Here is a 25,308-nt window from a genome sequence, read left to right as displayed (position 1 = left end):
ACAGCACTTTTACAGAAGTACACAACTGCTTGAATGTACTCAGTGACAAGCACAAAAAAAAACCTCTCTACATCTTTCACACAAGGTCTCAGCTTTAGATAGAGTTCAAAAAGAAGGTGCCTGGGGAAGAGAGGAGATTTGTAAGAAATGCTCAGAGGTTCAAGTGATGTTCAAAAAAACTCAGTGGGGTAAAAGAGAAGTGTGCCATTGGGAAACACAGTGTACACTGCCAGTAGCAGATATCAAGCACAAATAAGGAAAGCATTAAGAAAAAGTTTTAGTATTTAGACACTAGACGGGTACGATGAACATAGAACCAACATTCACTAAACTCTCCAAAAACACCAATTTTATGAAATCCCAATTTCTTTGGCAAGATGACACACAGAAGTAGTAAAATAAAGTAAAACCAAAGCTGTAAATCAAGCATCCCAAATATCAGAGAGATTTTACATGTACTAGGAACACTAGATGATGTCCACTTTATCACCACCACAGCTGAAATAAATCTGTACTGTGAACAAAAATCAAGGACTTGAGTCACCCACAATAAGCAAAAATTAAGATTTAGAGAAAATTATACTCATGACAGCAAATATAATTATTAATGCATCAATTCTTTTAAGTGGTGTTAGATTTTATCAATTTCCCTTCAAGTTTCCTCCTTTGGCTGAGATGAAGCCTGGAAGTCAGCACAAAACCACATTTCCCAGGGGACTCTGATCCCAGCCATGTGTGAGTGACCTTCCCAGGGCTGATACAGCCAGACCAGAGGTCTGAAGCTCCCCCCTTGCAGACAGGGAGCACCTCTTGGCCTGGTGACTGCTCCTCCTCCAAGAGCTTGAGCGACTTCCCCAGCCTGCCCTTGTTCTGTGACCCTACAGAAAGGATCAGGAGGGGGTCAGCCTAAGGAATGGGGATGATTCAGTGAGTGATGCATCAAGGAACTCGGACTGCAGGTCAAGAAATCCCCAAGAAGAAAAGACATATTCTCATTCTGGCAGGAGTCAAACAAAAGAAATGCCAGGAAGCTCATCAATAAAAGCAGATGTTTGTGCCAGTACTCCTAGTTCACGCTCAGAAATTAGTCTTTTGCACAAACAAGCTATAGTGAAGTACAAACCCAAGGTAACTGTATGGCATATTCCAGAAGCATAGCAGATAATCTTTGCCATATATTCCTTCACTTAGTGTGCTTGAAATCTGAATATTTCATTATAGGGAAATATACGTAAAAACTTAAGTCATAGGCCCAAAGAAAATGCTTAAAAGTTTGCTGACTTTTCCATTAAGACAGGAAGGAAGTTATAAGAATAATTTAGCCCACTGACTTAAAATGTTAGTGTTTTATCAGAACATTAACAATAGCAGACATTTTTAGTGGACCCTAAATCACAAAATTGTGTTTTAAACTAAGCTTTTAGCACTTGGCTTCAGAAAAAAACTCAGCTTTGGCCAAAAGTAGACAAAAATTCATAAGGGAAGTGAAACATCAGCTTACAGTTCTGAAATGCCTTTTTGTTTGTTTGGTTTGGGTTTTTGTTTTGTTTTTGGTTTTTTTGTAAACAACTCATAACCAAAAGCTATGTTTGGCAATAGTGCAAGGAGGGTGCAACAACCCACCAGGTTACTACTGTGTAAAAAAAAAAAGGCTTGGCTTCTTTAAACAGAGAAAGGGCAGGTGAGTAAAACCTGCAGTTAGCTATATAGCTACACAAGCCATGCTATCAGCTATATGGCAACATAGAAAAGAATTAACCATAAGGATTATCTTATGGGAATACAGGCAATCATCCCAAGCAGTTTAGAACTAGAGAAAACTACTTGATCTTGGGATTCTTATGACTCAAGCACTACTTCCAATCAAAAGGCACACAATGCAGTTTGTGTTCTACAAATGGTCTGTCCAAGTTATCAAATTATCCAGATTTTAAAGATTTTTTTTTAAAGGCTACCATGGTAAAGAAACCTACCTACCTAGTTACACAAACAAATTATTAGCAGATCAATTAAAACATGAAGATTAATAGCATGTAAAATCTCCCATAGTAACTGCCAATGTACAAACTCACAGCCTCCTGTAAAGCAAAGTAGAATCACCTGCCTCACATTTACCTTATGCAGGATAACATTATGCACAGGTAATAAATATGGCATTTTAACTTGCTCCCTGGCAACATTTTGTGCAGTCACCCTCTTAGGTTAGAAGGCAGACCTGTCACCTGCCTGGTTATTGTCTAAAAACTAGCCTGGCCATAATTACCACGTTGCTCCCCAAAGTAAGAATATACATTTATGTTAGAAGACATACATGCAGTCTGACCTTGTACACTGCTGGGGGAGGTGAGGAAACAGTGCCATCATAGGCAGCTCTGCTCTGTAATCACAAATTCCTTATGACTGTCACAGGAGCCTACATATGTATTCTGAAGCTCAGGTGGACATTACTGGCACTCTTTAAACATAACAGTCCTTTGTTGAACACAGTTAGGAAGGGCTGGTTGGATGGCATTGTGTGGAGGAAGAAGCAGTGCTCAGCCTCCTCTGCTGAATAAGACACCAATAAAGACCATCCACAAGTACCTGGGCTGTTCCCCAGCAGAACAGGTGGTTAGTGCATACAAAAACCAGTTTTTCAGGTCTGAACTCAAATTGTGTGGTAACCACGCAACAGACCACCCAAGGGTTTGTGAGTGACCAGAGGGTCACACTGCAGCAGAGGGAACAGCAAGAGAAGCCAAGTCTGCCTGAATCCTTCTCATGGAGCAAAGAAAAGCCTGTACTGTACACCTGGGGGTGTCAAGCACTGGGACATGAGAACCCTGGAGAGCATTGAGCAAATCCTAAAGAGCACTTCAAAGGAGGAAGATTCAGGGAACAGCATGCTGTATTGCTCATTTTGCACTGACCAGCAACCTCCAGTGTCACCTGGAAAGCTGCTTTAAAAATTCCCCCAACAACTAGCTATACATCTTGTGGTCCTAGCATTTGGGACTCTAGAAAAACTTGTCTACTTCAAACAGAGAGAGTCAGAACTGATTTTAATGTCCAGGGCCATTGTCTCCATGGTGCAGGCTCAGGGAGCCGGTGCAGAGAGGCAGCACCCAGAACCCCAAGATGCTTAAAGCACTCACATATGGAGTGAACACAAATACAGCTGGCTGGTGTCTTGCAGAAAAGGCACAAATCCACTAACCACCACACAAAAAGAGAACTTACTAAATTCAACCATGAGGCTAAAAAGAGAGATAGAGTTGTTCCCCACTCAGTCTGCACACTTCCCCTGCCCACTGCTAGGCCACTGCTCTGAGAGCAGGGTTCACGTCTCAGCAAATAAAAAATATTTCTGGACAACTTAGTTTCCAATGTATTAGACAGCTGCCTTCAAAAGTGCTTTTAAAACTCACCAGGCTTCCTTTCCTGTTCAGATATCTCCAGAGTCCCCATCTCAACGTTGGCAGTAACCTAAGCCTGACTCTGGATCAGGGCAAGTTTTTTCCCAAGTCCACTACAGTATCACAATACAATACAATTAGGTCTCCTCTGCCTATAACCTGCAGTTATCACATTTCTGGAAGGGCAGTGCACAGTTAAAGAAATCCTTCTTCCTCCCACCCATCTCGTTTTTTCCCCTCTTGAAAGCCCCTCAGTTTACAGTGAGAATATTTTTTACAGCATGTGAAACCTCCAACAACTGATTGCTAGCTTCCCAATTCCCAGATTTCCCACACTTTCTACAACCAACACTCCTCAGCCTTACCAGCAGGTAGTAAGTTTGGTTGTTTGGGGTTTTTTTGGCAAGTGCTTCTTAAAAAAATTAGCTATCTATTTGTAAATGCTCAAGCCCAAAGAATGATGCCTGGGATACTGATACACAGAATGGGATGAAGAAAACATTCAGAAAGGTAAAAAGGAACAAGCACAGTATCAGTATCTTTTAGATTCTACAGCCTTCAGAAAAGACACTTTTGTTATTTTTATTTATTTATACTAATAGATGTTTATGTATCCTTACATGTATAGATTTTATTGGCAGCAGAGACAACTCAGAGGAAAGCCTAATGATCATGGAACAACTCAGTTCAAAGCAAATACAGCAGAATGTATTTCCAAATACAACTGCCTGCATGAAAGTAGGACAAAAATTAATTCAACTTGTAAAACAAGTGTTTAATGCTACTCTGATAAACCAGTTTAGCTACAACTACATCCAAATTCCCTGTGTAAACATGCTTGATAAATGGCTATGGAACACAGAACCAATATGAGAAAAGAGCAACTCTTATTTCTTGCCTAAATCTGCCCAGAATCTTGAAAAACAAAACTTCCCCTTTTACTCTTCCAATATACTATTCATTAATTGCAATTTAATCTCCTTTATCTAACAACATCGTTAATTAATTGGTCTGCACCTGACCAGAAGCAATTAACACCCACATGTGGTTCTGCTCACACTGACAACCTGTGTCACTAAATCATGTTCTACAACTCTGCAAGAGAGCTCTGAACATGCAAGCAATCAACACATCAGCTCACTGGGGAAAATAAAACTGCCTGTGTGGAATTTTGTCTATTGTGGCATTGCAAAAACGGCATCAAATTGTTTTTACAATTGTTTTAACTATACTGCTTTTTCCTATTTCTTTGAAAGCTAAACACGGTGTTTATACTGTTACCAAATCAAAATCTCACTTTCTCAGAGCAACTCCTAGCTCTGACTATCTTCCAACAGCTGTGAATTTTGTGTTAGTATCTTATGTGCAGTAACACTGCACATTCTTAAGCAAACCACAGTGTATGTCAACTGTTGCTCTAGCACTGCAAAGCATCTTCTGCCTTATTTTAAAAGGGCAGCATCCTGAGGGAAAAGGTGGTGGGCAGCTGATTGTAACTGTTACAATTAGCAATCTAAAAATAAAAAGTAAAAACAACTAAATTCAAAACAGAATACTCCTCAGGAACTTGCAAAAAACTATAGGTGATTTTTAAAAAGTACTACAGTGAAATATTTTTATAGTCATTTCCTGCTGTAAAAGTAAAACAGAAGAACAGAGCTCACTCTTAAGAAATACTGGAATTGGGATCACAAGGCAATACCTTCAACCAAAACACAGTCCAGCTCCCTTTTCCAGCATGTTTGCAGAAGTGTAACTTACCACTCGGAAAGCAGGAGCCCAGTTTTACAGCACAGCCACCACCAAAGAGGGGGGAACTGTCCCCATCTGTCTCTCTAGAAGTTCAACAACACGTTCTTCTTGCCACTTCCTCTAACCTGGTTGTTCTGTTCCTACAGAGGAAAAAAATATCATACTTAAAAAATGCTTATACTATTCAAAAAAATTCTCTTTACCCATTTAGTTCCATGAATCATCTCAGCAGCAGGTCAGTTGAGCACCAGTGCTGACTCCAGGGAGGGGTGGGGGCACAGGGGCAGGAAGCAAGCAGTGCTGCCCACTTTCAGTGGCAGCTCTCCTTGAGCCAGCTTAGTTACACCAGAAAAATCGCTGCCTTCACTGCATTTACTCCTGTGTTCATTCTTCAAGTCATATAAGGATATTTCTAGACAAAAAAAACCACATTTTTTTTTACACAGACATTATTAGTCATTTTTACATAACTAGCGAGCAGGCAGGAATTTAAAGTTCCCAGGACCTAGAAGTTATAAAGCCACAGAAGTATACTTTGCCTCTATGTTGTTCCTGTCTTCTAATAAACTGCACAGGGCCCACATACACTAGTACAGGTACTACACATGGAATAAGCAGAACAGTAAGAACTTGCACAATTCAAGTATCAAAACTGATCCATTGTCTTTCTCTGTGATAAGAATTCTTAAAGTATTTTAACCTCAAAATTCAGTTCCTGATTAATAAGTATAAGTAATGCCTACATACATTTCTCACATCTTCTGTTATTTATTTTAGTTTATTCCAATAAATGTGTATTTCACAAATATACAAATGTTTGTTTCCTTGGCATTGAAATGACTGTCATCTTCACAGCAGCAGGCTTGAAACCACTGGCAAAGAAGGAGGAGGAGACCAGGCAGAAAGTGTGAGGAAGTGAGAAAGTTTTGATAGTGGTACCCCAACTTCCAATGAGGAAATTAAATGAGGAAACCCCAAATGAGGAAATTAAAACCAAAATTCTGTTCTGCTACTGAAACTAGTTTTTTTGATTCAGTCCCACATATGCTCAGTAGCAATAACAGGGAAAAAGACCCAGGCACACAGAAAAGCTGCAACACAAAGTTCATCCTCTCTCAGCTTGACCCAGTCTGGTTTTTCCCCCCACAGCCTGACTAAGTCTGAGCTTGTTCCAGCAAGCAGGTCCTGCCTGAAATACCGTAACAGATGGGCTCAGGTTGACATGAGCCAGATGCTAAGAATATGTGGCATTTAAATGATCAGGGCCTTATCACCCATTTCCATTAATTTCAGCTGAGTTTGAATAAACCTCAGTGAGCTCAGCCTGTCTGCATTCACCTTTGGAGCTCCTTCCCAGCTGCACTCCTTACCCAGCCCTTCCACGTGCTCTGTCATTCCCCTGGAATGCTTGTTTCCTCACCATTTTGGTTACTTGGAAAAGGGTATCCAAGTAAGAATTAGTCACTGCTAGGTGGTTTGATCATCAACCAGTCCTTAAAAGAACCCCCAGTATGAATGTATGCCCTTACATCAATAAACAAATCAGAAAGCATCACAGATTGGATATTAACTATTTAAGTCAATAATGGCTAAAAGCCAGGTTATATTGCAAATGAAAATCATCTTACTAAAATATTTTATTCAACTCACTGAAATGCTAACTAATCATTATTAGTCATAACAAAAATTCATTGAATGAAAAGCAGCAAACTGAAACCAAAGTTGTACCGTCACAGTTAAATTATTTCTACATTTATCTATCTATAAACCCCTTATTATGTTGTCTCCTTCCATGAAATAAAGCATGCAGTCTTAAGACCTAAAAACTTTATCAAAGCCCTTTTAAGCATTTTTGTATTGATTACATCACAAGACTATGCTTGTGGCTTTATAACCAGCCATTTACAAGGCAGCATTATTTTGAAAAAAAATAAAATAAGGATTTATTACTACTCTTGCTGAGTATCTCCAAAACACATTCCTTTTGTTGGGGGTTGAATGACAACTCAGATTTCAAACAGTATTTATTTCTGCAACCCACAGAACAGAAGATGGGACAAAGCTCTATCACTACACTTAAGCAAACTGTGATGCAGGACACAGGAGAATGAGCCTGAAAATGAACTCCTTAATTATCTTTACCAGAAGGCCCCACAAGCTACTGAGCAGAGCAAACATACACACATGTCCTGCAGTGCACACAGAACACTTGTAGCACAGGGGCACTTCAGGGCAGTTCAGAAGCTGCCAGAAGCAGCCACATATATTCAAAGAAACTTCTCACCTTTCTCTGACTTATGCCAGTTGCAGCCTTGGTAATCTTTGTTATTTCTGTTTTTAAATAGAATGTATTATTTATTCACTTAGTTTTATGCCTAGAAACAGAAGTTAAACACACCCTGTTTGTTCCCTCTCTGTAATTACAGACCAGAAGCTACTTTTAATGCTGAAATGAGGATTACAGAACATCTGTTAAGAGAGGAACATTTTGGCCATTAGCTGTGAAGAAAGCTTTTAGGAAAAGTGGTATGTGTAGCCCTGTGTCACACGAGAGCCAGCTTTGATTTTGTTTCTTCTTTAAAGCACCAGCAGACCTGAAGCCTCTGAACTGCAGGGCCTGTGCTGTAAAATTCAAAACAGCAGCCTGGTGCTACAGAGGAGAAGGTTTATTTGATTTTTATAAAAATGCTACTGCAAACAGGCTACGCAAAACAAAGCGGTTTGAAGGACATTTTTTGACACAAACTCATGTCATAACTCCAAGGTACTGAGGTAATGCAATGCCTTGGTAATGCAGCCTCATGTTGTATTCAATTTTGCTGTTTACCTTTGAGGAACCTAGACAAAATTGTTCGACTTTTTACACCTTAATTTTACCAACTCTGCAGAGGTAACACTCAGCAGTAGCAATCTACACATGGTGTGTAGGAAATATCATTACAGCCTATTTGTGCTATCCTATGTTATACTTGTTAAGCAAAGAACACTTCTAAAGGAAAGACCCAATGTACAGCTTGCCCCTCTGCCAGCACATGTGGAACACCCTGCTGGCTTGGCACCACGAGACAGAGCATGGACCCTGCTCAAGGAGTCTCAGGAAGATAGGATGGTGTAAGAGGCAAAAGACAAGTAACACCAACAGTTATTTAAAGGGATTTTCAAGTCTCTGGAGAAAACGATGATCATGATTTTTACTATGAGATAAGAGTGTTATAAAACTCCTAATTTTATAATACAGCATTTTTTTCCCAGGTGAAAATGTTGTGTGTGTTTGTTTTTTTTTTAAATAAGAGTAGGAGAAAATCCCAGATCAACGTCCTTACTGTTTTCAAACTGTAAAATATAGAATTCATTTTTTCAGCCAACACAAGACAGACTCTTCGTGAATTCTGCCGTAATGACCCAAGGAAGAAGTTGCACTTCCTCATTGTGATACAAGATGATTTAACTACACAGTGGTTACAAACTATTTCACACTGTAACATCCTGTCAGCTTAGCAAATAATCATCTTGAAACTTTGCAGATGCTGCCTTAATAGATTATCTCCCTACTCATGCAGTATTCAGTTCCTCAAATGGTGCTTTAAAGAGACTGCACTTAAGAATTGGGATGTTGACTGGGCTTTAATTAGGGAAGAAAAGAGCCATCTCTGGCTCAACCAGGTACCAGTTTTCATCTGAAAAACCTTCTTGGTTTCAGTAGGGTCTGTAACTGCACTTTTACAGTATGCCTAAGCCTTTGGAACCGCTTGTGAGCTCAGCTGTTGCTGAGAGAGCAAAAGAACAGCAGAGAGCGGTGAGTGGCCGCGCAGTGGCCAAGGCTCCCTCTGTGCCAGCGAGCACAGACCCCACACCTCGGCCTCGCACAGCAGCAAACAGCTCTAACACCCCTCCATTCTTATGGATGCTGCTCTTACACACCTCCATTCCCAGGCTGATTTTGTATCATTATAAAGCATTCTTTGGTTTATTTCTGTATAGAAAAAGTCCCAAATCACATCTGTGTTACAGAAGCCCTGCCAGATGCTTAGTGCAGTTTGACTATTACATTTTATTGTCCTAAACCACTGAACAAATCGAGGTAGACTGGATCCTTTTTCAGAAAGATGAAACATAGCTTCAACACAAACAGTGAGACTGAGGGAGCAATCACTGGGTGAAGTATTTTACCCTATGTTTTACAGCCTCCATAATAAGTCATAATCAGAACAAGTAATTTTGATAAATTCCATAATGTTAAACCCAAGTCAAAGTTGTAACACAAAAATAAATCTAAGGTTTCATTTTAGAGATTTTACTGTAAATTCAGGGGGGATGCTGTCTTTTTTTAATTTAAGAGCAACTGGCAATTACACAAATACCCACCTTAACAGAAAACGGTGATCATCACCTCTAGGCTTACACCCTAAACTAATTAGCTCTCAACCAGCACCTGCTCTTTCACTTAGCACAAGCCATGAGAACATAAATACCCACATACATTAGGGAATGAAGTCTCTTCTTGTTTACTCTTAATGGTGTTGACATTAGCTTCATTAAGAAAAATTTAAGAAGTTTAATGGCTGCTTTACAAGAACCCCCAATGACCCTAATTGCTGTTAGTAATGGCTTCTGGAAGCACAAATAGCATGTTATAATGGCCATTGGAAACCTGTATTGGCTTACTGTTTTCAGAGTGGAATTCTACATACCCGTTTTCCATTCCACATTTCTGGATAGGGGGAAACTGTCAAGGTGTGGTGACTTTGGCAAATACTGGTTTTAATGTCAACTACTGCAATGGAGACTTTTTTCACAAGTACTTAGTACATTCTTCTTCCATCTATAAGGGATCATAAAAAACCGTCTGGATAGGACTTCAACATTTGAAAGGTCAGGATACCTAAACAAACAAAGAAAACCCTTCAGCACAAACACAACCACCCTATCCCACTGTTTGCTTATTTATTTTCGACCTAGATACAAACACTGAACCCTCCTAGAAACTTTTTCTCCTGGAATCCTGCTTGCATAAAAATAATACTGAAAATTTTTCTTATTTATCCTCAAAATATATTATACCTACAGAATTTCTTGATGGTACTTTTTCTTAAGGTGAGTGCCTTTTAAAGTTCCCAGGTCCTTATTTAAAAAAAAAAAAATAAATAAAAAAAAGAGAGAGAGAAAAAGAGCAGGGGAAAAAAAGACAATCCCCTCCCATCATGAATCTCAGCAGAAAGCAGTAACTAATACAGGTACAGCTACATCTTATTTCCCACTATGAAGAAATTTTCATATTGCAGTGGCCAGCATAGGACATTTTATTTCCCATAATAAACCAAGAACACTTCAGAATCAAACCACAGTTTTTAGGTATATTTATGTGGATTCCCCCATCTTATATTTGCACAGCACTTATCACATCGTAGTCTTGGGCCACAGCTGCGGGTGTCAGGTTCTCAGCAGTACAAATAAAATAGAACACATCTGAGAGGAGGAAAACAGACTTCTGTGCTGAATCAAATTCAAACATCATATTTACTTTGTGTGTCCAAAAATGCTTTCTAAGTGCCTCTGCCAGTTCTCAGCACTTGTGTTGACCACATTCTCACCGGTCATGAAAGAAGTCTCAGGCTCTCTCTTCAGTGTGTTACTGGGTTGTTGGTGATGATATTCCTCTGTTCTAGGATTTCCTTCATCTGCCACTGGCAAACGTAAGATCCTTGCAATAATGTCTGCTGTGCTATATGTATTAAAGCATTTTAATCCCTTAATTAACTTGTTATAAAAATACCATAACACATCCTACCAAGATTAGAAGTAACTTACCTATTCAGCAGTAAAAAAGACACAAGCCAACCTTCTGCTGATATTTCAAGTTTTCCCTGATATTTAAGCACCTCCTTCAGCAATTTAAAGCCCTATTGTGCTAAAAAAGTGCAAGCCTAAAAGGATCTGAAATACTCCATACTAGAGCTGTCAGCTTTTGACTTTTGAAAGCAAAAGACCCGAAGTTCTCCATTCACGCGGCGGGCAGAATCCCACCCCAATTCTGAGGCCTCGCAGCTTTGCCAAATCCGCCTTTTCTAAGCCTAATAAACTTGAGAGAAAAGATTTATGGGCCCGAACATTTATTCGCTGCTCCCAAGTGTATCAAGTGGTGTCATAAGAGATAATAAATAACCATTGTACGGGAAACCTTCGACGCTTTTAATTTCGTGCTCCGCGGAGCGCGACCCCCGAGCCCTCACCCTCCCGGGGCATCTCCCCTCCCGGGGCGGCCTCTCACCTGCGGCCGGCGGGAGAGCAGCGGGTCGGGGCTGGGGCTGGGGCTGGGGCTGGGACCGGGCGCTGCTGCTCCTCCTTCTCTTCCTCCTCCTTCTCCCGCCGCCGCCCGAGGTGTCTCTGGGGCCCGCGGAGCCTCCCCGGCGCGCCGAGGGCGGGACGCGCCGCGGCATCGCCCCTCCTGCCTCTGCCTCCTGCGAGAGGGACGCGGGCGGGACCTACGGGAGGCATCGCCTAAGCCTCGCCTAAAGGGGCTCCCGGCCCCCCTCAGCTCTGCTCCCCCTCAGGGTCAGCAGCACCCCATCCCGCACAGCTCGGGGAGTGTCCATGTGCCCTCCCCATCAGCATCCGCGCTGTACAAGGCTGCAAACAAATTTCTGCCCTGGGCTCTGAAAAATATGAAGGTTTACAGCCAGCTTTTTAAAATCTGGCTACTGGTGGGGTGCTCCTGGCAGGACTCCCCACCTCCCAGGCTGCGCCCGGGGACGAGGGACCTGAGCGTCACCGCGGCCATCCCACGGCTCCCGTTTCGCTCCACTGACTTGAGTCTCCTCAGACTGCTTCATATGAGTTTCATTGGGCTGGCAACGATTCCTCAGTGCACTGAGCCTTGAACACACAGCTGCTAATTCAGACCGAGCCTGGCTCTACCACACGTTAGGTCCGATGCAAAGCTCACTGGAAACAATAGAAAGAAACGCCGATTTCTGTGGGGTTTTGGATTAGGTTTATCAGGGGAGCTGTTTGTTAGTCACGCAGCCCGTGGCAGGCAGGTGTGTGCCCGGCTACCTACAGCTGCAATGTATTAGTCATCCATGGACTTACCATTACTGCAATAATACCTTAGTAACTAAATACAGTTTTTACTTTTGTCCTGGCATCCAGCTGGTGCTTTCCACACTCCGTAGGCCCGAGCAATGAGCTTGAATTGCCTCTCTCGGACAGAGCAGCAGTTCAGTGCACACACCACAAGCACAACAGCTTTATGTGACTCTCAAAGCTCCTGTTCCAATATTGGTGGGCAAATAGGAAAGGCTTTGCTGCCTAAGACTGCCCAGCCATTAGGATGCTTGGGGGCAGTTAGGGCTGGGAATCTTGGAAAGGAATTTAAATGCAGTTTCAGCAATGTGGGACAACATATAAGGGATGCAGCTGAAGAAGTGGTTCCATACCTGAGGCACAGGATTGGGCAGTGAACTGGACTCTGCTCCTCTGGTGCCTGCCCTGTGACGCTTTTACGTGCAGTCTTGAGCAAGGTACTTAATAACATCTGGGTCTTCCCATTCCTGTTTTGGACATTGTACATCTAGAAAGTACTAGGAAATTATTGGAGTATTCAGATGAAAGTGGTGCATAGGCTATTCAGACCATTTCTTAGGGGAGAGAAGAAGAAGAATCTTCCAGTACAATGATTGTTAAAAAGAATTCTTTGTCTTCACTGAAAATTGGATTAGATTACAAGATTTAAATCTGCAGGAAATGGAAATACATTGTTCTGCTGAGATCATAAATGGAGCCGTTTCAGAACAGATGGACTCAATTTATCTTTTCATCAAAAATCTGTGGATCTTCTGAGTACAGAGATTGCATAACATAATTTCTGTATACTCACAACAAATACTTGCTATTCCATAGTAAGATCTAAAATTCTTGCATGGTTCAACACGACTGACACTGTAGGGTTTTTTAATGGCAGTAGTTCCAAAGTACTCCAAGGGCTGTATGTACACTGTTGTGTACATTACTCTTTAACTATTGGAAATCACTATAACACATTTTTAGCAAAACAGATGTAAAGGAAAAAAAAAAAAAGAACCAAAATATAGAAATTAATATCCAGTTAACCGGCTCCTGCATATGCTACATATACACTCCCCCTGTTCTTTTTCCTGCTGCTAATGTCTCTCGAGTGCTGTGCAGCTCAAGTACAGCCAGGGCTGGTTTCCACAAGGCAGATGATACCACCCCTTACTGGAGAGCACCTGGCACTGCTGGGAGCCCTGCTCAGTGCCACTTCCTAAGTGCAAGGTTCTGTCCCTGGTGAGAAAAACTGATCTAAAATAAATTCCCTCTGCATATGTGATAGCTGCAAATGTCTGACACTGTGAAAATGTAGCCCTCGATTGAAGGTCCGTCTGAAATGACGCCGTCTGAATTTGAGTACAGCAATCCCTAGGGTTGCGTTTGTTTCTGTGAAAGTGTTCTTCATAGACAAGCAAGCGTTATTATTATTTTCAAGCTCTTGCTTAGAAAAATGTCCAGCAGTTTTACAGTGATACCTACATCTTGAATGTATAAAACCAGAGTATTAAAGACACAAATCTAATTTTTCTGAAGACTGAAGTGGGTAACTATATCTAACTCTAATAATTGTAGAGTTTTAGTAAAAATAAAATGCAACACATTAGCTGATAAAAATCTAATAAAATAAAAAATTCAATTTTCTACTTAAATTATTTGTAGATAGGATGTTTATGCCAAATGTATAAGTGTAACCAGTGTCATTTACAAACTCAGTTACAGAGCATTACAGAAGCCTGTTTTGTACAGTTCAGATGTGTGCTTCAATGTAAATTGCCATAGTATCCAGGGCCATGAATCATTATGAAACAGAGAAAGATCACTATTTTTAAAAAAAGCAGAAATAGAAAACCATAGTAAATTTCAAGTGTAACTCTCATGTGGGGAGTTACATTTTTCTCTTAGTAAGTCACTGCAGGTTGAATGTGCCTCCAGTATGTGCATGTTTGTACCATTCACAGCAGGAAAGTGGATGACAGCATTTGGTCCCAGCAAGTTACTTCTAAATAATTTTATTTGCGAAATGTTTCAACATTCAGATTTTCAGTGGCTCCCATAAATGAGTCAGCGAGGACTCAAGAGGATGGTTGCCTACCAAATAAATATGTGACAAAAGAAATACAGTCATAGTATCAGAATATATTCTTTTAAACCCTTAGGAATAATTTGAAAATTAATATAGACTATTTCATGGGTTAGACAATATATAAAGTATACATAGTATATATATATATAAAGTAGCACAGTATGTTAAGCTGTACTTTCAAAATTAGCAGGTAGACTCCTAATATATTCACTCCTTTTAAATATTCCATTGACATTGAAGTATTTATTAGAAATTTTGTTTGTTTGTTTGTTTGTTTTGGATTAGATTTAGCATCTATTTACCAGTCTGCATCCACACACACTCCACTCTCTCTTAGGCCACTGATCAATTTAGAGAATGAGACAAATAACTTGAGTAAATTATTTGCTATTTCCTGTAAAGATATCTAATAATAGAACAATCCCAACATGCTAGGCACGACACGCTTAGGAAGGATGTAGTAAGACATTATTTTCAGCTGCTTCATTGCCATCACCCTCATTTACAGGACAATATTAGAATCAATTGCTGAAAACCATTAGGTTTATGCTGTTAAATGCAGGAGTACTTTAGTGCATCAGCCTGGCTAAAGAGAAGGCAGAGTTTCACTGCTGTTACATGGTTTGTGTTTTTTGGCCCTTGGATCAATTGAACAAATGTTTGGGAATAATTTGCTGCTTTCTATAAATAAAGCAATAAATGCCACATGTTTGTTTAGGGAAATAAAAAGCTATTCAGGTCTCTTGTCCTATTTCTTATTTCTTTTAAAGTTGTCCAAGACTCTTAACTGACTTGATGATCATGTTTTCTGGCATTCCAGATTTCTTAAGTCATGGGACTCAATACTACAACTGTAATTTCTCCAAAGAAAACTTCAAGCCCAATGTAAATTCACAGCACTGTGAAATGATAGAAGAGATTAGGAAAGGTCCAAAAAAGTATGTTACTGAGGAGCTATACAGTGTTTTTGAGAGGAACTGCAGGACTTATGAATTCCAGTCCCACTAGCTGCAGCTCCAGGGCCTGGGCAAGGAGGTTTTGTTTGACTTCTTGGATTAAGAATCAGAAAAACATCTCCATCTCCTCTCCTGTTCATGGTTTTTTTTCTCCTGAACCAGAAAATTAATTGCCTTGAAAAATCAGTGCCTGGCTAATTGCTTAAACCTTTTACCTGTACTTGCAGGTGTGATTTGGGCTGCACTAAGGGCTATAGATCAGATTTGGTTTTAAACCTTCCTGTATACTCAAGTTGACCAGTATTAAAATGGAACATTTTCTCCTGGAAATTGAATTACTCTCAACAATGACAGAAGATCTGGTCTGGGACTTCCTAGAAAACTGTTAGATGGTCTTTATTGAGAAGTCACTCCTTTTTGTTAATTGGTACAGTACGCAAGAAAAGAAAAAAATGAAAGCAAAGCCACTTCCCTGTCAGGTACCTTAACACTGCAGGTGGAGTTTGACACGAAATGGAAGATGGTATTGATTTAAAGAACACAGAGAAGAACAGATCATTTTATGTTCACAGTAAATGATGAAACTATTTAGCTAACTGTTTTCAATTTGCACCTTCAGTATCTTTGCATTAGTAGCCAGGAGGGTATATTGGAGAGAAAATAAGAATACTTTGGAAAAATCAGTAAGGAACAAATAGAGCATGTATATTATTAGGGAAAAACACTCCTACACAAATTGAAATACAATTCGAGAACAGAAAGTTCTGAGAGAATGCACTAGGAAACTGCTACAAAGCAAATTTAAAAGTGTGTGGACAAACAAATCTGGTTAAATCGACATAGCCCTATGTATTGAAACCAACTGCAAAAGTTGGATTCCTTCCTTTTCACGTTAATGCTTCAGCTCCCAGATTCCCAGCATCTGTATTTGCCTGTACTCTCCAAAAAGTTTGTTCTGTTTTTGACAGACCATCATGTGACTTTGTTCTGAAGAATTTAGAAGCACTCACAAGTATTTGCATAAAGCACTTTGTGTAGGAGAGCAGGTCTGGGGCAGCATGTGGTCTCTGCCGGTGCTGCAGAGGAGCCAAAGCTGCCTGTGGGCACAGCCAGAGATGCCAGGACAGCTTCTGGCACTGGCTGCTCCTTCTTGGAGCCAGTACCACTCTCACCCCCTTGGCTCTTGACCCCACTGATATTGTGTAAAGTTTTTGGGGTTTTTTTTCTGGCAACAAAATCCAGTTTTCTCGGCTATCCCCTTAGAGTAATGGGATTCTGTGGGATTTAGGCAGTAGCTCACCAATACCACATAAGTTACCACTACCTGAAAGTGTTATTGTCTGCATACAAACAATGCTACAAACCAGGAGCATTCAAACTGCATTTTACAGCTGGAGTATGTGGCTTAGACACTGCACAGAAGCGATGCACTAGATGACACACACTGCAGCACAGACATACTTGAAGTTTTCAGCAATTAGAAGGCTTTTTGATGTTATCTTGATGCATACAAATTGATATCATAACATTGATTTAGTAAAACACATTTTGGGATGAAGAAGATCTTATATAAATAATTACATTATTTTATAAGTTATTCCTCCCGTGCACTGTGAAAAATTTTGAAAAGGAAAAGGAAACATGCATTGAAGGAAGACAATATGAAAGATTTCTACCTGCTGTTGAGTTAGCCATTGATTTTTCTAACTGAGAATAGTCTTTTCATAGTTACTTATTACCAGGCAACCACAAAGGAGTTTGATTCAAGATCCACTACAGTGAAGAGGGGAAAAAATCCCAACCCAGCCTTGATCAGTCCCTTACTTATTGTAAGAACGAACAACAGTCCTGTTTGGAAATAGGTCACAGAAGGAGGGAAATGCAAACAGCAACCCTTAATGCACAGTCCACCTAAACCACATCATGTTATTTTTGTAAGAAAAGTATTTCTTTTTACTCCTGATGCAACAATTTGTTGCGTACAGACCAGCAAGGTAGACTTGTTTTGTGGTTTTGTTAGTTTGTTTTTTTAAGATGGAAGCTTTAAGTTCAAACAGATATTTTTGTGTTACATTGCCAGGCAGCAAAACCAAGCAATTTGTTTATGTGAACCAGGTTTATTTACAGATTTCGCTGTCACCAAATCTAGTAGAGTAAATGAACTTTAAACCTGGGAAAATGCAGCTGAGAGCAGAGATTACTTTCTCCAATAACTATTCAGAAGCATTTGGTTGCTTAAGGATCTTTAAGCTCAAGAGTCAAACATTGCTTCATACAGAAGCAAAAGTTGTTTTATATACCCGTAGGAGAACGTTTTATTTATTTTAAGCAAGGAAAACACTCACCAGGTCTGCCCTCATGGTTCCTCAGAATCCTCCACCACCACACAAAAGCATTCTTTACAAGCCAGTTCTTGCATGGAGCCAACTGCTTTTTTCTTGCTGGTATTTTGCACTATGGGAAACTACCACTTCATTATACAGAAAGATTTAAAAAAAAAAAAAATCAACCTAGCATCCCAACATTAGGTTGTTGAATAATTTGCACAGAAACAAGCTTCAAATACGGATGTAAGAGGGCTAAGAGGACATATTCCTCCTCCAGCCTGCTCAATCAATGGGGTTTATGGTTTTTCTTTAAAAAGCTGCTGTAGCAGCAAGAAATACTGTTCTTAAAGCACTAACAATCTCAATCCCCTTCGTGCTTCACTGAGACCTGTTGCACAGGATTTGATAAATTCAGCACCAAATCTCTGGGCCAGGAGATTACTCAAGAAGGGAGTATATGTACCTATTTAGGGGCTGTCACATAAAATAAATTCAGTTATTCCAGCCACTGTTAAAGTGCAAATAGTGATTAATCAGCTGATTCCTAGAACTTTTTAGAAAATAAAGTTGGATTCGCACAGTTTTAAGATCTCTCATGAGTTTTAACATCCATCAAGATGTCAAATGGCTGGCTGCATTTATTTACACTGCATTTTTGAGGTAAGACTATTTTCTAATCAGTTGCTCATGTTATATTTAGGATACATTCATGATGATTCCAGATATAAAATAGAAAAGGTCCGTTTTGAAAATACCTCAAAAAAGTTGCCACCAGCCACTGGACCACTAATTATTTTCTACAGATTAAGTTCTAGCAAAAGAAGTTTACTATATTTAAAACCCTGAGCTGTAAATTCCGAGGAAACAGAATCACGTCATGTCTCTCAAATAGGAAGATTTACTTACAGTTCAGCTTCTTTTCTGCCACAAGGTAGAAGACTGACGAAAAAACCCTAACAAATACACAGCTTTTAACTATAAATACCATTTGAACAATCTTCTTTTTAAATTTAAAAATCCTTAGAAAATCAATTTAACGCCAAACAGAAAGATACATAAACATTTCAGCTTATTTATGTATTTCCAGTGAAATACATAAATATTTGGTAGACTACCAGTGGCAAGACTAAAAGAACTTCCAGTATGTGTCTTCCTATCTGAGCCATGCAAGAAAGGATGGTAACCAAAGTTTACAACACACTTCAGTAACATCAGCTGTGCTTCAGGAGCTGCTAAATAGGGATTTTAGCTGAAAGTAAATCAAATTAACTCTTGCATGGTTCTACATCACCTTCTCAGTGTGGCAGCTCTGAACAGCTCCTGTCCTGCAGCTCGAGCACTACCCCGAGGCCAAGTTCGGAAGATAAAAAAAAAAGGATCCTTCCACAAGCTTCCTATGTATTGTGAGGAGGAAAGTTGGAGAAAAATCATACATTAAGAACCCTCTTCATGCATGTACATTCTTGCATTTATTCTCAGGCTTACAAACTCTGCTCCAGCTCTCCTGGAAAGAAAAAGAGCAGACCACGGCCACTTGAACAAAGTCAGCTTCCAAACTCCAGGCAGAGGGGCCCAGCACTGAGCCGAGGAAGGACTCAGATACTACAAAAAATGTTACACAGCTCCTCGAGTAGCTGCTTCCACAGTGCTGTGAAGGGGAAAACAGGGTGTCAAGAATGGTGATAAACTGCAGTAGTTAGATTAAACATTTATTTTTCGTATATTCACAAAATCTTCACAAAAGTATTGAAACTCAAAAAGGAATTAGACTTGAGTCAAATACAGAGATGAAATGTACAAGACAAATGAGCAGGCAAACTAAAAGGTCTTGAAAGTATTTTACTTCAGATTGAAAAATGAACAGTTCAACTGTTCCGTTTAAATAAAGATTTGCAAGATATACAGTATTTTATGAATACAATGCTGGTCATTTGAGGCAATGTAAAATACCTCAATTATTCCTTCATGCTTTTTTTTTTCTTTTTTTTTCTTTTTTTTTTTTTTCTTTTAGAAAGATACTGTTTACCAAAAAGAAACTTGAGCAGTCCAGGAAAAGCTATTTTCCATTAAATTTATGAAAACCATAAATTGAGGCAAACCTAAGATTCCCAATGGAATCAAGATTATCTTCCCGCTACCACCACCTTAAAATTATCACATGCTTATTGGAACACTAATATCTGCACCCTAAGAGTACATTTGCTTTCAACAATGAGGGTGATTCTTTTAAAAACACTTCAGTGTGGTAAATGCGATACAGATCTTTGCAAGTATTAAGTTCTGGAACAGTTTTGCTAATAGCAGCTAACAATACTGGATTAATATAATTTATAAATAATTGTTCCCTAAGCGGTGAACATAAGTCTACACATTCACAATAATCTAAAACAAAATAAATACTTGACTATGCATAATGTGGTACAACTTTTACTAGCTTCTATGAACAAAAGCTGAACATCTTCTTGATAAAATTATCTGATCAAATTAAAATATGAATCTAAAAATTAAAAAAAATTGTCAAATTAACATCACTTAAGCTTAGTGTTGGAGTAAATGTTATGACTTTCTGTATTTTTGGAACATATATATTTTCCTTTTTGAAGTAAAACACTTTAACACATTGAAAATGTTTATTAATTTAAGTGATAACACCAGTTCTGGTCTTATTTTACTTTAAAAATCATTGCACTCATAAGTGCCCATTAAAGGTCAGGTTGGTCTGTAGTATTCTGTAAATGTATATGAAAAGAGTTTCTCAAAGCTAACAGTACTTTTTATAAAAGCATCATCTCAGAACCGCTGCATTAAATACAGCCACGTACGCCAAGTACAGACTTTCCTCTTTAACAAAACGTGTGAAAGTAAATGCCACCTAACTCTCCACCACCCAAGTGTCCCAACTCCTGTTCCAAGCTATGCCTGTGAGTGCAATTACGATTTCATTCGCAGTCATGGCATCAAAGGTACTGCAACCGAGACTTGTAATGCGACTGAACCACACAAATGTGGAGTTTAAATGAAATGCTAACTAGGTCAATGAAGAAGTATGATGAGATATGAAAGGTTTGGGTCTTTAAGGCAATACAAAGTATATTTCATTATTTGAAACGGTTGTTTTGTTTTTTTTTAATAATTAAGTGTAAATATAAAAATGCCTAAGAGGGGAGTGAGAAAAAAATACTTTAATTGTAAAATTTACTTAAAGCTTCAACAGTTATCATCTCCTACAGGAGTTAGCAAAAATATAAAAGACAAAAAAACCCAGACCTGGAAGGGGGAGGAAAGGCACAAACAAGGAGGCATGGGATTAAAGCAGCCCAGGAATGCAAACATCTGTAACAAACTGAGTGTCGTTGTTTTGTGTTTTTTAAAACCAAAAAGAAAAAGAAGAAAACAATCACCACCACCAATCAAACGAAAAAACCCCGAGTGGCCCTAGGTTGTTTCTTTAAAAAAAAGAAGAAAGGGTGGAGGAGAGACCACTATGGGGAGGAAGAGAAGGATGCAACTATAAAACCCCATTGCCTGAAATGATGGCACTCTAGAAAACAAGGTGAAGGTTACTTCTCCGAGATGACAAGCTCAGTGTCTACACAAAGTACATGTACACTTTATACAAATGAAAATCTTCATTTGCCACCATGAACCTTTCTGTCAGAGGAACAGCTTTTGCAGATCAAATGTTCTATTAGATCTTTCAAATGCCAAGAAAAGAAATTCTGAGCAATATAACTAGTAATGTCTCTTTATATGGATGTTAAGATGACAATTCAGATTATTTTCCAAACTAATCCTGAGAAAAATTTATGTTTACAATTTAAACAGTAATGTTATGTAAAAAGTATTAACAAATCCACTATTACAAATGTCAGTTTTCCTATATGGTCATCTATATATACACAATAAAATGGTAAGTATATGCAAAAATAATTAAAAAATCATGCACAAATTACTTTCACCTTTAAAGGCTGGGTTTCCCTCAAAATACAATTTTTTGCCTTTTTTTTCCTATTTTTTTGTGTTTTATTTGTTTGTTACCACCCCCTAGACACACTGAGTACTACCTCTACAGGTCAGCATGAGCTGATGGGAATTACATTTATTTTACATTCAAGCTTTTATATCCTAAATGACCCTGTTGTAGCATATGACTTATCAAATGAGCAGCCTTTTTCCTCTTAAAAAAAATTTTTTTTTCCTTTTTTTCTCGATTTTTTTCCTTTTTTTTTTTTTTCTTGTTTTTTTTTCTGCAGTGATCAATCTTCATGTTCCGTTCCGTGGCGAGCTGGGAAAAAAAATGCAGTTGCTAATCTATGTCTGAACAGTCTGAAGCTCCAGAAGAGATCCAAGGAGTCACTATCAAACTATCCTGTAGCATGAGATCATTGCACACAGAAGAACAGTCATAAAGTAGGCAACTATCTACAAAGGTCTGACAGGGCTGCATCTCTCTTGTGTTTCCTCTTTTTGCCGTGGAAAAACTGATGGTGTGATTTGCTGCCTTGATGTTGTTTGTTTGTGACTGAGGTACCGTGGCTTGAGTTTGTTGGACCTTGGAAGCCTTTGTTGGAAGAGCGAAATAACCGTGCAGATCCATGCTGGAACGGAAAGAAAACACGGGAAATCCATGATAAAGGGAAAAAAGCGTGGCAATCACACATCCCTGCTTCTGGGTAATGAGGATGCTCACTTACGAAAACCTTACACTTGAAAAGCTTGCTAGGGCAGAAGGAGCCTGGCCATTGCTGAGACAGCAGCACAGCACTGCCCATCTTCCACTTTGGTGACTGATAACAAAATGTTCATCTCTAGATCCAAAACTATGCAGGTCCAGAGAAAAGAGCAGAGCACTTGGAATTTTGGAAAGGATAGAACCGTTCTACTGTTTTACAGAAAAGTAAATCCATAATCCAAGACAGCAGAGGATGATTGCTCAAATCTCATCCAGGATTAATTTTACACCACATCTTTTTAGAGATATAGGGTATCTCAGATTGTGCACATTCACATTCCAGCCTGGAATTAGTTCTGCCTAATAACACAAACACACACTAATGGCATAGGCAAGGCCCAGTCTGTGAACTGTCTCATTAGAAGCTAGAGAGAGATCATTAGCAAGGAGAAGGCACGTCTTTAGAATTATTTTCAGGAATAATATTCCAGAAGATTCCAGACTATTTTCAAACATAAAAGTCCTACACTGTGTCCAAGAATAAAATTTAAACGGAATATATCCAAAGTATACTGTATATAGAGAGGCATATAATATTTCCAGAATACTGAGTTGCCATAGAAGCATTCTTAACATGAGAAATCCCCTAAATGCACAAGCTCTGGTAGGTGTCATCATAAAGATATTTATCTATAGGGGGAAATGAGAGGGGATTTCATGTGTCAGCAAAGAATCTTAACCTTCCTTAATGGAAGGCAGCTCAACAAGTACCAACAGCTAACAGAGCAGCCAGAGTTTTAAACATATATTTTAGCTAACTGTCTTTCACTGAGGGTAAGTTCTCAAATTCTCTAGTCAAAACTGGACTGACATGCTTTTTGCAAAGAGGAAATGGGTGCAACACAGCTCTATACTTCTGGCAAATCTAGATGTCCCTAAATAAAGTCAGTCCAATTTCACCTGCTCTAGGGCTGGGAAAGCCACAGATGGAAATTCATCTGTGCAAGCTAAAGAAAGAACCAGGTGATTTTAGATAAAAATCAGTGCTGAAAACCTTTTAGTGGGGTAAAGGGGAGGTGAAAAACACAGCATTTCCTTTCCAGAACAAGCTACCCTTCCGTGGGGGAGATGTGTAATATTCAAATAATCTATACAGATGTTGTTTTCAAACATTCCACAAACCTGAGATTTGTTCGTGTTGCTGGATGTATTGGCTGTTTGGCTATTCTGTGTTTTCCCACTTGACTGGGAGGATTCCAGTGACACTTCTTGTGACCCCACTCTGTTTGTGGTAGACTGACGACAACTCAATTGTTTAGAGGTTTTGCAAGGTGTTCCATCAGAATCCTTCAGGAAAATGTAAAGTATTAGTGAGTTTTTCTTAACAGTAAGTTTTTCTGCAAGTGACTTTTCCTTTAAAAATAAAGCTAACACTGGACAAAACTTAAAATACGTTTAATAGATATCAAAATTCTTTCAATCCAGAATTTTTACTGAGTAAAACAGATTTAAAAATTTATTGATGTGTGATTCTGATTTTGAGATTTGCCTTTTATTTTGTTTTTTAAATAGAATTCCGAAACAGATTTTTTTAAAGCTTTTTGCTTTTATTGTTTTTTAAAGCATGTGGCTTGGAATTACCAGTCTTTTTTTTTGTTGTTTTTGAAATATCATTTTCCCAGAGAAAAGAGAGCTATGGAACTTAATATCTACTACATTTACTCTCTACATGTATTGTGTCAAAAACACACTGCAACTTATATGTGTAGAAATTGCATAAGAGTTAACATCTTATGCAAGTTAGGATTCTGGATGAAATAACTAACTAGGACTCCAAGCTTCTAAAATGTATTCTGTGGCAATCCAAATCAGGGGGGGGAAAACTGAAAAGAAATTAAAAAAAAAAGTCAGAAAACCTCCAGTACTTACTACATCACTAGAGCTGGACAGTGTAGATGATGATGATGATAAAGGACCTGATGAAGAATTTGAAGAATGTTTACTAAGTGTTTCTGAAGTTTTATTTCTAGGTTTTCCCAGTGCTTCATTCTCTTCAGCAAGGTTATTGTTGCATTTGTCTAGCTGCTGAGTATCTACTATCAAGGTTACTCCATTACCTAGCAAAAACAAAACAGAAGCATCACCACACATTAACTGCTAAAGTATGTTGCTTATAATATACCCACTAAGATACATAAAGGCTGTTACATCCTGCAGGACATGCACACCAAACACAGGCAGACACAGTGAGGGTGTCCGTGTGCACACACTGCAGGCAGCACCTCGCAGAGGGCGTGGTGGCTTCCCAACAACATCATTAATGCACACTATGAAAACCTGGGCACTGCCCACGGTTCAACATGGGAATTAGAGCATTAACACACAGATGAAGGCAGTAACAAAGTTCAGATGGGCTGCTTTAGATTGTTTCATGCCATGCTTCAACAGCATTTAAATACATAGGTTTAAATTCTGTTCCTATATGCCCAATACTCAGCAACTCCCATTTTTCTTCTGCTGGAGCTGATAGGATCAGAAGAACTCTAAATAAATTCTCATTGCTTTGTATGAATTCCTACACTGAAGGTAAAACATACAGAACTCTCACATCTCACTAACTTCTGCCTTAAATAAAAAAAAAAAAGAATTGGAACTTAAATGCAAACTAAATCTACAAGACAACCACCGTAACTGTCACCATTACCTTCCTGACAGGGGGTTATTTTTATTTTATTAATTGCTGTTTTATCTCACATAAGACACTTAGGAGTTCCCTCTGATTTACATAATATACATTTGTTGCCCCACTAGCTGTATTTGCACGGAGGTAGCTAATAGGGAGCTAAGGATTCCTTGCAGGATTGACCAGCAGTTCTCTGCCATTCCTGGGGGCACAGCAGGGCCACAAGGGCCTGAGAGAACACAAATGGCCCAGAGCACATTTAACTGACAGGTACAGTGACAGAAATCACTAACACGGGTTTTAAAAACAAATAAACAAAATCCCAACATTGGGGAAAGACTGGATAGTTGCATCATGTACTCTGATTAATCC

The 25,308-nt window shown here is 39.1% G+C and overlaps 2 protein-coding genes across 4 annotated transcripts in view; both read right to left on the bottom strand.

Annotated features, from left to right (window-relative positions):
- ADCY7 (adenylate cyclase 7) overlaps window positions 1-12,615 on the bottom strand; it is a 61,469-nt gene extending 48,854 nt beyond the window's left edge. The window contains exons 1-3 of one of the 3 annotated variants that reach the window (XM_027732455.2): window positions 11,416-11,460; window positions 9,839-10,029; window positions 5,157-5,287 (exon numbers count right to left, since the gene is read on the bottom strand). The gene's annotated coding sequence lies outside the window, so the exon portion shown is untranslated. Of the gene's footprint in view, window positions 1-5,156; window positions 5,288-9,838; window positions 10,030-11,415; window positions 11,512-12,583 lie in introns of those variants that run through there. The other 2 variants (XM_027732462.2, XM_027732447.2) reach the window with 2 other exon arrangements.
- A 6,662-nt stretch (window positions 12,616-19,277) lies between these two features.
- The window catches only part of TENT4B (terminal nucleotidyltransferase 4B), a 42,291-nt gene continuing 36,260 nt past the window's right edge, over window positions 19,278-25,308 (bottom strand). The window contains exons 10-12 of the mRNA XM_027732522.2: window positions 24,183-24,370; window positions 23,436-23,600; window positions 19,278-22,179 (exon numbers count right to left, since the gene is read on the bottom strand). Coding sequence (XP_027588323.1) covers window positions 22,000-22,179; window positions 23,436-23,600; window positions 24,183-24,370 — 533 coding nt within the window. The 3' untranslated portion in view covers window positions 19,278-21,999. The remainder of the gene's footprint in view (window positions 22,180-23,435; window positions 23,601-24,182; window positions 24,371-25,308) is intronic.

This window comes from Pipra filicauda, unplaced genomic scaffold (genome assembly GCF_003945595.2).
Source record: "Pipra filicauda isolate LSUMZ 115617 unplaced genomic scaffold, ASM394559v2 scaffold46_size3722508_pilon, whole genome shotgun sequence".
NCBI classification, from domain to species: domain Eukaryota; kingdom Metazoa; phylum Chordata; class Aves; order Passeriformes; family Pipridae; genus Pipra; species Pipra filicauda.
This window is presented reverse-complemented; position numbering and strand designations above follow the sequence as displayed.